Here is a 14200-nt window from a genome sequence, read left to right on the forward strand (position 1 = left end):
ATATTCACAGTGTTATTTAAGTACGACTAGCTAGTGATGAGCAAGGTATTCTGCATAGGAGCATATATTAGGGATTATATATCTTTCATATTGCAATTAGGGAATAAGAGTATATATTTTTTAGAAATTAATAATATAGTGAGATGAGAATTACAAAGTAGGTATGTAATAGTTAATAAATACAGCTGATTACAAAATTAAATAAGTCCCCATAGTGGATAATGATGATGAGTAAATTCAGTTATTATGGATGATGCATATGAACAAGATGTGTGTGGATGGACTCATGTGGATGGATGGATAAGAATAGAGGATGTTAAAAATAAGATGACAAAGTAAACACAAGCTGACTCACTCTAGATCATCATTTTATGCTAGATCAAGGAGCTTGGCATTAGCAGGAGATTACATCTCTTGTTTTTGTATATCTTACAGTTAAATCAACAATGTGGATATCCAGAAAACTTGATGGATCATAAAATTACTTTCTTCCACATGATCTACTACAAATTGGTGTAAGAAACAGGATTTGTGGAAGCATAGTTTGGTGTAACGACAAGGTGATATATCATTGAGGATTGTGTGGACACATCTAGAGGACAAACAATTGAATGGCTTAAAGAGACTTATCCAAGGGATGAAGAAATTAAAGATTTATTATGTGGAAATGCTATATGATTATATTATCATTTTTAAGATCTGTCTTATACTCAGTTTCCAGTATGCAATTTAGATTGTATCTGAATCAGTCAAGGCCACGAATCCCAATATGTAGGAGATCCTTGATGATGGATCACAGTATTTGGGATATTGAAGAAGGAGACAAAAATCATGAAGGGAATACTGGAGTTTTTATTGAGATATCTTTGCTAGCCAGCATGTAAGCTAGTCAGATACCCCACTAATCAAAGATGACTCGTGGATTATGCATGAACTGAAAACCCACAAAACAAATAGTTTTATTGGTTCTACAGTGCAACACGAAAAGTTCACTACTTTATTTTCATTATATTTATAAAACTAATTATATGAAATTGTTTTAGCTGTCTTTCAACATTAAATCATTTCATTCCTTGAAAAGAATTCCTATAAATGGTTGAATTCGTTAAGGGATTAACTAGGCCATTTTGCATATTACTACGCTTGTTTTTTAGGGCAAAGATCATAAGAACTAAGTACAAGATAAAACCATGTTTTTTTTTCTTGGGTCATTTTGTTTCTGTGAGACAACGTAATCAGGATGCAGTATTTTTAAATCATTAGTCACTGATGATAAGAACTCTTGGGACGCGCGGACACAACTTCATCTGGTCTGGATCTTCTGCTTCACCTGGGCTGGAGATGCCAGAGTCTAATTTCTACGCTAACTCTTCGTTCTAAGATGAGATCGAGTCAGAGTTTAGCCCACGCAGCAGACAATATAATTTTTTTGCCGTCTCCGCAGTTTTTTAATCACTTTGAAGTGTGCGCCCACGATTCTCATCCGTCATTGTTTTGCTCTCTCTGAGCGTCCAAACAAGATAGAAACGATACCAGCCACCAAGGCCAAAATCATCGATCTTGTCCCTCTCGCAAACGACAATTCAGGAGAGAAGCACCGAGCAGGAAAGACAAGGCTATCTTCGGTCGTTTTACAGCCGATCAAACGAGAAAAAAACACCAGACTGAGTCGATTCCAATCGGACGGACGATGATGGGTTATTCTCCTCCTCCTCTCTTCCTGCGATCCCGTCGAAGATGAAATAGGCTTTCCGGAGCGAGAAACAAGGGGGAGATGGAGAAAGGGCTTCTTCTCCCCCGGCCTCCGGCGCCCGTCCCGGGCGTGCTGGAAGAAGCCGGGCGGCTGGGCCGGCTGGCCGCTCCCATGGTCGCCGTCTCTCTATCTCAATTCTTTCTTCAGGTGATCTCCATGATGATGGTCGGACATCTCGGCGAGCTTCCTCTCTCCGGCGCTGCCATAGCCACCTCCTTCACCAGCGTCTCCGGCTTCAGCCTCCTGGTATCTACTCAGTCCTCTTCCTCCCTTCCCTGAAGACCAAGAACAGAGAGTAGTGTTAAGAAATTGGAGAAGAGAAGAAGAGGAAGGGGCATCTCACGATCTTCAATCATCAAGCCATTTAGGCTGAAACAATAGAGAGCAAGAGAGATAGACGGGGATTGGAATACTACAGGGTTATTTATAGTCTCATTATCAGACTGTTTTTCAGGGCAACCATTATTCTATTTACCTTTGTCTCCTTAATAAGTAGCGCCCTTTCTGTAAGCTAGACATGGTTGTTCTGTTCTGTTCGTTTGAAACAACAAAAAATTCGCACAAAAGAACCTCACAGGGGCTTGTTCTTTCTTCAGTTCTTTTTTTTTCAAAAATGAACAAAATTCGCACATCCGCACAAAACTAGAACAAAATTCGCACAAAGCGAACAAAAGAACTGCACGTTGGTTTGTGCGATGTTCTGTTCGAATTCATTTTTGTTCTGTTCGGAAAACCAAAAAGAACAGAATAACCACGTCTACGACGTACCTCGCATCATTTTAAAAAAAAACAGAATAAAGAACAAGGCCCTGTGCGGTTCTTTCGTGCAAATTTTTTGTTCGTTTCAAACGAATAGAACAGAACAACCATGTCTAGCTGACAGAAAGGGCGCTACTTATTAATGAGACAAAGGTATATCGAGTAATGGTTGCAGTGAAGAACGGTCTGATAATGAGACTATAAATAACCCTGTAATATTCAAATGTAAATCTAAAGTGTCAGCAGTAGCTTCATTTTTTCAAAACAAAAGTCCCCATTTTCGGAATAGACGAAGTAGTCGACATGGTCGTTCTGTCCTTTTGTGCAAATTTGTGCGAATTGTTCGTTCTGTTTTGGTTTACCGAACAGAACAAAAACAAATTCGAACAGAACATCGCACAGACCTGTATGCGGTTCTTTTGTTCGTTTTGTGAGAATGTGCGAATCTTGTTCGTTTTTGAAAAAAAAAAAAACAGAACAAAGAACAATGCTCTGTGAGGTTCTTTTGTGCGAATTTTTTGTTGGTTTGTTGGTTCAGAACAAAAAACAGAACAACTATGCCTACTCAGGTAAAAACAGAACAACTATGTCTACTCAGCTGTAGCTTCAATTTTTTAAAACAAAAGTCCCCGTCTTCGGAAACGACCACGTACGTCGCATCAGACATGGGTTTTACGAGATGGGTTTTTTTTTTAATGGATGTTTAGATGGGCATGGCGAGCGGGCTGGACACGCTCTGCGGGCAGGCCTTTGGAGCGGAGCAGTACAGGAAACTGGGCACTCACACTCACACCGCCATTATCACTCTTCTCATGGTCTGCTTGCCCGTCTCTCTGCTCTGGGCCTCGGTAGAGAAGATCCTCTGCGTGATTGGCCAGGACCCGAGCATTGCCCACGAGGCGGGAAGATACGCTAACTGGATGATCCCTTCTCTGCTGGCCTTCGCCTTCAGCCAGCCGTTGATGAGGTTCTTGCAGGCGCAGAGCTTGATTCTGCCCATGGAGGTCGCCGCGGCGGTAAGTCTCTGCGTTCACGTTCCTCTTTGCTGGGCTCTGGTGTTCGGGACAAGGCTGGGGAATGTTGGAGCGGCGATGGCGATCGGCGTGGCTTCGTGGATCAACGTGTTCGTTCTCGGATTGTACGTTTATTTCTCGCCGGCTTGCGAGATGACGCGCGCGAAACTGACCCGGGAAGCGCTCGATAACACGCGGGAGTTTCTTCGCCTCGCGCTCCCTTCCGCCCTCATGATATGGTGATTTCCTCTTGCCCTTGATGTTGATAACGATGATAATGATGATGAATACCGTCGTATTAATCATTATTTCTCTGATTCTGTGGCTTGATGATGATGAGGGATGTCAAAAGGACGGATATCACGGTCATTATAACCCAGATTTTGCTGATGTCTCGTTATGATGATGATCATAAGCGTAAACATCATAACTATTATTTCTTTCTTTCTCTGCCATTATGATTTTAATAATAACGATGATGGTGATCAGCTTATTTAATGTCATGATAATTATGGCAGATACCGTTATCTTAACCAGAATTTCCCTGATTCTGTGCCTTGATGATGATGAGGGATATCAAAAGGCATGGATATCACGCTCATTATAACCCATATTTCTTTCTTTCTCTGCCATTATGATTTTAATAATGAGGATGATGGTGAGCAGCTTCTTCATTGTCATGATAATGATGGCAGATACAGTTATATTAATCATAATTTCTCTGATTCTGTGCCTTAATGATGATGAGGGATATCAAAAGGTATGGATATCACGGTCATTATAACCCAGATTCTGCTGATGTCTCGTTATGATGATGATCATAAGCGTAAACATCATAACTAGTATCTCTTTCTTTCTCTGCCATTATGATTTTAATAATGACGATGATGGTGATCAACTTCTTCATTGTCATGATAATGATGGCAGATATCAAGGCAGGGTTATCGTGGTTATTGTTACCGTGATTATGTTGACGTGACATAACGATTATGATAATGATAAGCGTCAAGATCTCAGTCAATATTGCCTTGTTTCTGTGCCCTTATGGTGATTTTAAGGACGGTAGTTATCACAATATCAACATGAAAGATATTAATTTCCTGACTCTTTCGATGTATCATCATGTGACGACGATGATAAACTTGAACATTATACATACCGCTGATGAGGATTATTGTTGCGCTGATTTTGTTTTCGTGCCACATGATGATGATATATATACTCGTAATTACTAGTGCCTTAATGATGATTATTATAATTAAGCGTGAGCTACATAATTGTAATTATCTTACTTTTTTACCTATGCCATTATGATGAGGACGACGTTAAACATATGCATCAATCATATGTATTCTGGTTTTTATCGCTGTGTCAGCCTTGAGTGGTGGTCTTTTGAGCTGCTCATTCTTATGTCCGGGCTTCTTCCTCATCCTCAGCTGGAGACTTCGGTGCTCTCAATATGGTAGTTTTTATCAACTTTTTCGTCATTTCAAAAAATATAAAAAATTATCAATTTTCCTCGTGAAGTAATACCCTTATTACTCCGAATGATTAATACCCTTGTTTTCTCTTTCCTATTGAACAGCCTCAGCACCATATCAACGTTGTATGCCATCCCTTACGGAATTGGTGCAGCCGTGAGGTAACAAAGGAACTCATTTTAAATGTTCTCAAGTATTCTTTTTTTACTGGTGGTTTCTATTGATACTTGTACGGATAATGGAGATGATCATGACCATGATAGGAGTGATGATGGTGGTGATCATCATGACCATGACCATGATGCAGACGATGAATATCCATACGGGAAGAAGGGTAAAGTAGGGGAGAAAAATGAAGAGTGAAAATAATTTTGACAATAACTAATGGTGATAGTGATGATTATCGTGATTTATGACCTGGACGAGGATTTTGTTGATCATAACGTTGATGGTGGTGATGGTGATCATCCATGTAAATATAAGAGTAAACTAGAAAAGGGAAAAAACTAATTATGAAGATGATGGCAATAATTATCATGACTATGATACTATCCCCGTCGTACCTGGGCAATAACTATCATGACTATGATACTATGAACTCCCAGCTGTCTCCCTGTCCCCTCCGTCTGTAATCATATCGACTCCAGCGCTTCTACGTGAAAGGAAAGGAGAGAAATATATGTAATGTATTGCAATAACTAACATTAATAATGATGATGACGGTAATGATTATCATTAATATGATTGAAAGAATAATGATGATGATGCCAATGATTATCATCAATATGATTGAAAGAATGATGATGATGATGATGGCAATGATTATCATTAATATGATTGAAAGAATGATGATGATGATGATGATGATGATGATGATGATGATGATGACAATGCTGATCCAGCACGAGGGTATCAAACGAGCTTGGGGCGGGGAATCCAAGAGGGGCGCGAACATCCGTTTATGTAGCACTGTTGGTGGCGGCGGTGGAGGGAACTACGTTGACCCTTGGCCTTTTCTGCTTGCGAAGAAGCTGGGGCTACGCCTATAGCAACGTCGATGAAGTTGTGCGCTATTCAACAAAGATGGCACCTCTGGTGTCTCTCTCCATCCTCACTGATGCTCTTCAGGGCGTCATCTCCGGTAATATTCTTTAATTTTCCTCTCTAACTATCCATCGACCCCTACGTTTATTTAGCAGCCCACATATAAACTTACTTATGCACATATGAATGTATCTCTTTAGAATCACCCATAATTTGATTCACTTATTTACGCACATATGAATGTATCTCTCTCTCTCTCTCTCTCTCTCTCTCTCTCTCTCTCTCTCTCTCTCTCTCTCTCTCTCTCTCTCTCTCTATATATATATATATATATATATATATATATATATATATATATATATATAGAGAGCCTTCTCAATCTCCATCTTTATCTCTTAGTCTATTTTCCTCTCCGTCTCCCTCTCCATTTCCATCTCTGTTTCTCTTTATCTTTCTCTCTCTATATCTCTCTCTATCGCTCTCTATCTCTATCTGTTGGAGAATAACATCCTGCTTAAGAGGAAAAGGGGCTCCAGTAATATTCCGTAATTTCCCTCTCTAACTATCCATCGACCCCTACGCTTATTTAGCAGCCCAACTATAAACTTATTTATGCACATATGAATGCATCTCTCTATGTCCACCCATAATTTGATTCAGCTCCTCCACTGATCTTATTTTGGCTCCCTCTTCTCGTCTCTTTCTCTCTCTCACTCTCTCGAAATATACACATGCATCTCCATCTCCAAGTCTATTTTGCTCTCCGTCTCTCTCTCCATTTCCATCTCTGCTTCTGTCTTTATTTCTCTCTCTCTCTCTCTCCATCTCAGTGGCTATCTATCGCTCTCTATCTCTATCTGTTGGAGAATTACATCCTGCTTAAGAGGAAAAGTGGCTCCCTTGCTATCAGCTATAGTTTTAAACACAGTTGGTAGGCTCACGTATCATGATAGTATGTTTCCCCTATTGAGGGGTAGCCATCTGTTACATAATTTCTAGTGTCATCTTTCCCAGTTTCTCTGTGCACCAACTCTCTCTAGACGTGCACATCTAATTGTATGTATAAATGTATGTATCAACTTCTACCAGCTTCTACGCTCTTTTCTCGTCTTCTTGACATCCTCGACATATAAATAATGCTGAGAGCTATCGGATGTTTCCGTTCTCTCCTAGTTTTATTCCTTTTTTTCCGGTGCTACTAAATGCTCAAACAAAATCCATCAAAGTTTCATCAGGAAATGGTTTTGAAACAATGACTGTCTTTTCTACAAAAGATATCGTAATTTCTGAAAATAAGAGTTGATTAATTTTCTGGAATTGGGTTGTAGGGGTGGCGCGCGGTTGTGGGTGGCAGCACATCGGCGCCGCTGTGAACTTGGGTTCCTTTTATCTGTTCGGAATTCCTATCGCCCTGTTTCTTGGGTTTCACCTTGGCTTCGGCGGAAGAGGTCTTTGGATAGGCATCCTCTGTGGGTCGACCATGCAGACTTCGGTCCTCTTCCTCCTCACAGGCTTCACCAATTGGCAGCGCCAGGTTCTCTGTCTGCCTCTCTCTTTATTTCTATTGATCTATCTATTTTATTATCTCGTTATCTGTCTATCCATCCACCGTATTCATCCTTCATCTATGTAAATCTATTCTATGTTTATTGATCTATCTATTTCTGTATCTCGCTATCTGTCTATCCATCCACTGCATTCAGCCTTCATCTATGTGATCTAATCTATGTCTGTCGATCTATCTATTTTTGTATCTCGCTATCTGCGTATCCATCCACCGTGTTCGCCCGCCATCTATGTAAATCTATTCTATGCCTATTGATCTATCTATTTCTGTATCTCGATGTCTGTCTATCCATCCACCGTATTCACCATTCATCTATGTAAATTTAAGCTATGTCTCTCGATCGATCTATTTTTGTATCTCGCTATCTGTTTATCCATCAACGGTATTCAACCTTCATCTATGTAAATCTAATCTCTGTCTATCGGTCTACTTATTTTTATATATCGCTATCTGTATATCCATCCACTGTATTCTGCCTTCATCGCTGTAATCTAATCTATCTTTACATGGAAGTAGTTCCGTTCGCACGTGACTGATAGAAAATTTTGTCACCATCGCTTTTCCTCTCCCGGTATCTATACATATCTCTCAATCTCTCTTGATTTTCTGTCGATGTTCTTCTTTGCTCATTATGTATATAATACGAATATATACGTCCCTTTTGACTCTTTCAGTCCATATCTATCTAATTTTCAGCTTGCTCCATCACTACCCTCAATCTACCTTTAATAATCTATGAACCAGTTTTTTTTCCTCTCGACATCCCTGTGTATTTCTATGAATTTATAGATATAAATCGATCTTTATCTCACTTTAGACATCTTTCAACTTTTATCTCTATATTTCCCTCTGCGTCCATTTCTCACATCCCTCTATCTATTTCTCACGATGTATGTTTTCCCTCTTGTAAATCTGAGTCGTGTAAATACATATTTTGTATATGAACGTATTTTTCCCTTATTTCTTTATTTATAAATACCTCTTCATTTCTTGCTTTCTCCACCTCTTCCTCTGCATTAATATTAGTCTTCTCTCACAATGCATCCATATCATCTCCAGGCAAATGAGGCGAGAAAACGGGTCTTTGGTGAATTTTGAAATGTGTAGAGAGAGAGAGACTAGAAGGTTTTCTCTTTCTCAGAAGGAGGGTGGATTCAATGTCTATTATCTTGACCGGTTTGGATGAATCTTGTGCTTAGGTATTATTATACTCGTTTTAAGGTCCCTCCACCTTGCTCTTTCTTTATCCTCAACTTCTATTTTGATTTAAATTTGTCAGAATATCTTCTTTATACTTTTTTGGAGCAAAAAAAAAATTAAACTTATCGGATGGGCCATCAAAATCCTTTTCTTTAAGAAATATGGGGAACGCACGCTTGAGAGAGAGAGAGAGAGATTTGGCTACAGCCCCCTTGTTTTTCTGTGTCGTCTCTTGCTGCACCACATGTCATCTCTGAATTGATTCCACTTCTTCGATGCTCCACATTGAAAATAAGCCAACGCAACGACTTGTTAAATCATCAGACAAAGTCATACATTTGATGACTGCTTAATAGGGTTAGCCCATGTAAAGCACATTTGCATTCTAATAAATTTATTGCAACCACAATGAAAATTAGGATTGAACAAAACCTCTTAGCTGTGTGTCCTGTGGTGAAGATATGGTGGATCATGATTAAAACCAAATATAACTTGATTCCAATGTATAAAAATCAACGTTAAGTAATTTAGAAATTTTAAACATTTTAAATATTTTATTAACATTGAAATTTTAAAACACTGAACAGTTTTCTTAAAATTGTCTAAAAATGTTAATAAAACAATGATTTTACTTCTGGGTCTCTCTCTCGCTGTCAATTAAAGTTTGTGGACAAGATATGGCATGAGCATGTAACAACTCTCTCGATATCCCAGATGCAGGGTAAGGTGCAATACCTCAGGTCATTTCCTGCCTAGGATTTGTCACGATGGTTTGGGTCAGAATTTCAAACCAGGAAGCTGAAACTTTGATGTCACCAAATCTCTGTGATAACATGCAAATATAAGCTATTAAATCACTAATTTGATCATATTTGTGGGCTTTTAACACTTTAAATTATTAATTTCGGATGCATATTATCATGATTGTAGGTTAAAATAAGATTTTTCTTAATTCTCAATTTAAAAAATACTTTTGATAAATAATTACGTCAATTATCGCATTATTAATGTTTTTAAAGTGAATGTTACAATAACTTAAATGTTTTTTAATTGACCTATCCTGATAATAAAAAGAAATTAATAGAGCATTTGTATGCATTAATAATTTAGTTTACATTTGATTTCATTTTTTTTCTTAAATAAAATTTTTATTTTATGGAACTGACACTTATTGGGCCAGTTTAATCTCTAATGGACTGTTAAAGTATAAAGAAAGTACACAAAGAGGCGCACATACCAATCATAAGCGACTTAGCGCGCTGCATGAGACGCAGCGAGTTAAACCCACATGTGGCATGGGTGGACCAATTACATTTCAGATCTAAAAGGGTGACCATGAAGTCCACACATGCGAATCACACATACGCATCTCCATACAAACAACGCTTGATGCTCCATAGTGCTGCGTGGACCAATCATGGCACTTCGCTTCACCTGCGTACAAAGCAAAGAAGACGAGCTAATAACAGAATTGGAAAAACTTGTTCTTCCAATGTTTGGCGATAAACTTGGGGGCGGGGGATGCAGTCGCCCTTAAATCTGTCAGAACAACCCGAGATCTCCCGGACTGACAAATCGCCTGCCTTTGAGCCATCGTCAATGGAGTCATTGTCGGCCATTTGGTCATCACGCCATCAGTTGACACCTCCATCATCGCCTCTCGCTCCTCTCCCTTCTCAATTACTCCTGCGTCAATACGCTAGTCGAGCCGCCGACGTTCTCCAGCTTCTCTCCATCGTCACCAGCTTCTAGCTACTACCATATACGAAGAATCTGCACGACATGTCGCACGGCAACAAGGTACGTCATCTCTTCCCCACTTGTTAAATTACCGTTTGCAGTATACTTTCATCTTGATTCCACTGCGCTCAGGCAAGGTAGATGAGAGAGGAAAATAAAGAGTTAAATACGAGAAATTGGAGCGTCGTACTAGTACGGACGAGTGCATCCTTTATGTGCAAGCCCTACTGTTGATTATGTTTGGCCCGTAGACATCGTCGTTCCCTCCGACGAGGTTCAAGAGGCCACCGTCGCCTTCTTGGGTGACCTCTATGGAGCATGGAGCTCGGCATCTCCCTGGAGTCGGCCCCTACAAGTGCGACACATGAGTCACATTCACTTCCACTATAGTTACATATTACCTAATTAGAGTTTTATCCGTTAGACGACGACACTGTCGACCTCCGACCCTCTATCTAGGTATCAAGCCATCATCCTCGATTCCGACCGGACGACGTCCCTGACGATATCCACCATCACCTATCCTCCTTGTACTTATAGATCCACCAAGACACACATGGTGTCAATTCTTGCGACTAGCGCAAATGCCTCCTCAAAGTCAATTTCAAGCTTCTAGACATAGTCCTTCCCCTCTAGTCTGGCTTTGTGTCTCACCAGTTCTCCTTGTGAGTTCTTCTTCCGTTGGAAAACCTACTTAAGGCCGATCAACTTGCAGCCTCTAGGTGGATTCAACAGCTCCCATGTCTGGTTCTTCTTAATGGGGTCCATCTCCTCCTTCATGGCACTTTTCCAAAACTCCTCCTTAGATGCTTCTAGGAGATTTTCTGGTTCCCCCTCTATCTCCAAGCACTCTTCATGGTGAAGGTTAACTTGCTCGGCATCTTCATAAACTTAACGTAAACATTTGAACCCCCTAGGCGAGCTCTCTTCAGTAGTGAGAAGAGGACCTCCTTCCCATGGTTTAGGGCTCACTTCATGCGGAGGTGATGCAACATCAGCTTCCTCCGTTGGGTTAGCACTCATCCACCTAACTATCACAATCGTTAGTTAACATTGGAAAATCATGGGAGTGTGAGATACCTTGCTTGTTCATCAATTCAGGGACATTCTAGTCCCACTTTACATCTTCTTTAAAGAGGATGTTTGTGCTCACATACACCTTTTCACTATTAGGGCCATAGCAGTGATAAGCTTTAAACCCAATCTTATAACCGATGAAGACCATAAGATTGCTTCGGTCATCCAACTTGCTCAAGTGCCAATTCACATTCAACTTGCTCAAGTCATCCAACTTGCACATTCACATGAGCTAGGCAGCCAAAACCTCTAAGGTATGCAACCTTAGGCTTTGACCCTGTCCAAGCTTCGCAGAGTGTAGCTCGTTTTGGGCTTCTAGTCAGAGCGCAGTTCATGAGGTACACTACAGTGCTCACTACCTATCCCCATAGTTCCGCGGGTAGGCTTCTCCTCGTTGATCAGTCTTTAGAACTTTGAGCTTCACATTCTTTTCAGCTTATGCGATCTCCTCAAACTTTGTGATAGTGCCAAGAGCTTCTGACTTCTTCCTCATCACGTCAACATAAGTGAGTAATCTAAAATCATCAAAAATCAACATAAAATAAGAATCATCACCCCATGTCGACGGAGTAATTGGACCAGATAAGTCAATGTGCACCAACTCAAGCGGTGTCTTGGCGATATATGTTGATGAAGATGGACATGGAGCCCCCAAATGCTTGCATGCTATGCAATTTTGACATAATTAGTCTGGAGACGGTAGAGAGGATAATCCTTCCATCACCTCTCAATCAGCCAACGAATTCAATGCTTGGTGGTTGAGATGCCCATAACGCTCATGCCATACTTGAACAGAATCACCAACCTAAACCAAGCAATTCCTACCAGTATTTAGCTTCAACAGATATAAGCGAAAATTGGTCTTCTTAACACGAGCCAATAGTCTCCCCTCATGATTGTACATGATCAAATGACCACGCTCCATCACAGTCTTGAAGCCTTGTTCATCAAGCTGTCCAATACTCAAAATGTTAGAGTGTAATTTAGGGATAAAGAGAACGTTACTCAGTGTCATTTCTCCTCCGCCTTCGACTTGTCGCCAGAGCAAACACTATCAAGGTGAGCCTCTTCTCTCTGATAAAATGGACTTTGCATGTCTGCCATATGGTTGCAAGCCCTCGTGTCGAGATACCACATATCTGGCATAAGAGGATCTCCCTCAATCCCTTAGACTAATGCATGATCTATAGGCTTGGTTAGACTCATCAGCAAGGCTAACTCACCTTTCTCTTCGGTGTTGGTTAAATCTACGTTCACCTCTTTCTTGTCGCTACGTTATTTAGAAGCATAATGTCCAAATTTGTCACACTTGCAACATTTAATTTTTGACTTATATTGAGGTCTTTGGTCGTTTACTACATCTCCGCAAATTTCTCAATGGAGGATGTAATGGAGTCAACCTTCACCGGAGTGGCTCGGAGTAGCTTGGCCACCATGTCTCATTCTTATAACTTATTTCCCATGATCCTTATCTGAGTGACAACCTTGGACAGCTTCCCTGCAAAGTCAGGTAAAAGGTCATCTTCTCTCATGATCAGCATTTCAATTTTGCATTTGACGGCTTCCACTCCAGCCTTATGAACATGAGCAGCTACCAAGTTCTTCATCTTCAACGACATCCACGTCTCCTTAGCTATCAGCTTGCTATCCAGATGAGCCAATAGTTCATCAGATACTGCGCCATAGAGAACCAACAGCGCTTGCTGATCCTTCTTCTTTGTCACCATCTTTGTCTTAATAGCTTCCCATAAGGCAGCCGCCTCCAACAGAACTTGCCATTGAGAATATTTCTGCTTGGAGTGAATGGGAAAACCATGTTCAGTCTTGACCCGAGACCTGGGAATCACGACAGAGATTCCAGCAGACTCACCTTTTGCTGAAGACATCCCACCAGTTTGTGAGATAGATTCACCAGCCTTTCGTGACATGGATATGCTCCTAGTTCCTCCTTGGACCAGACTTCAGGTTTTGATACCAAATGCTTGGATAGAGTCCCTGCTGCCACTCCTTGGCAGCACAGATCCAGGTCGGAGAGAACAAGGGAGAAGGAAAAGGAAGGATAAGACCAGAAACAAAAACCCTTGTTCCAATAAAATAATGTTCAGCATTGTTCCTCTTATCAAAGGAACTTTAAGCAGGAAGTGTAGAGTGCTGAGCGGGAAATAAAAAATGAGTGGGACCCATATCTCACGGTCAAACCCCACAACGATTTCATCAGGTCATACTGCTATGGTAAGGGGGGATTCTTACTAATCTACACCTTCCCAAGGATGAAAACGACTCTCATTTGACGACAACGACCGTGACTCGCGTTCCCTTTGCAATCCGGTTTTGCATCGGAGAGAGAGACGAAGGTAGACAGAGTGAAAGAGCAGGAGGTAGAGAGAGCGACAAAGATAGAGCGAGGATGAAAAAGAGATAGAGACATAACAGCGTTGGTGGTCCCCCGTTAAAGGAGAAGTGCATGAACCATGTTGGTTTTCTTCGACCATTAACTCTGTCGACTGCATCTGCAGCCAAGATATAATGGAGTCCCTTAATCCTGATGTCTTTTCAATGGAAAGCG

General features: G+C 40.7%; 1 protein-coding gene across 1 annotated transcript; it reads left to right on the top strand.

The window, feature by feature from the left end:
• The first annotated feature begins 1659 nt into the window (after window positions 1–1659).
• Window positions 1660–8911, top strand: LOC144702905 (protein DETOXIFICATION 12-like). The gene is made up of 7 exons (XM_078574918.1): window positions 1660–1999; window positions 3220–3764; window positions 4901–4987; window positions 5111–5167; window positions 5909–6147; window positions 7379–7584; window positions 8677–8911. The coding sequence occupies exons 1-7, from the start codon at window positions 1775–1777 to the stop codon at window positions 8713–8715; spliced, it is 1398 nt and encodes a 465-aa protein (XP_078431044.1). The 5' UTR covers window positions 1660–1774; the 3' UTR covers window positions 8716–8911.
• Window positions 8912–14200: the final 5289 nt, after the last annotated feature.

The sequence above is a fragment of the Wolffia australiana genome, chromosome 5 (genome assembly GCF_029677425.1).
Source record: "Wolffia australiana isolate 7733 chromosome 5, ASM2967742v1".
Classification (NCBI taxonomy): Eukaryota; Viridiplantae; Streptophyta; class Magnoliopsida; order Alismatales; family Araceae; genus Wolffia; species Wolffia australiana.

Coding starts and splice junctions, on each gene's coding strand:
- LOC144702905 (XM_078574918.1), top strand. CDS start 1,775: ATGGAGAAAGGGCTTCTTCTCCCCCGGCCTCCGGCGCCCGTCCCGGGC. Junction 4,988..5,110: donor ACTTCGGTGCTCTCAATATG/GTAGTTTTTATC, acceptor CCTATTGAACAG/CCTCAGCACCATATCAACGT. Junction 5,168..5,908: donor GGAATTGGTGCAGCCGTGAG/GTAACAAAGGAA, acceptor ATGCTGATCCAG/CACGAGGGTATCAAACGAGC.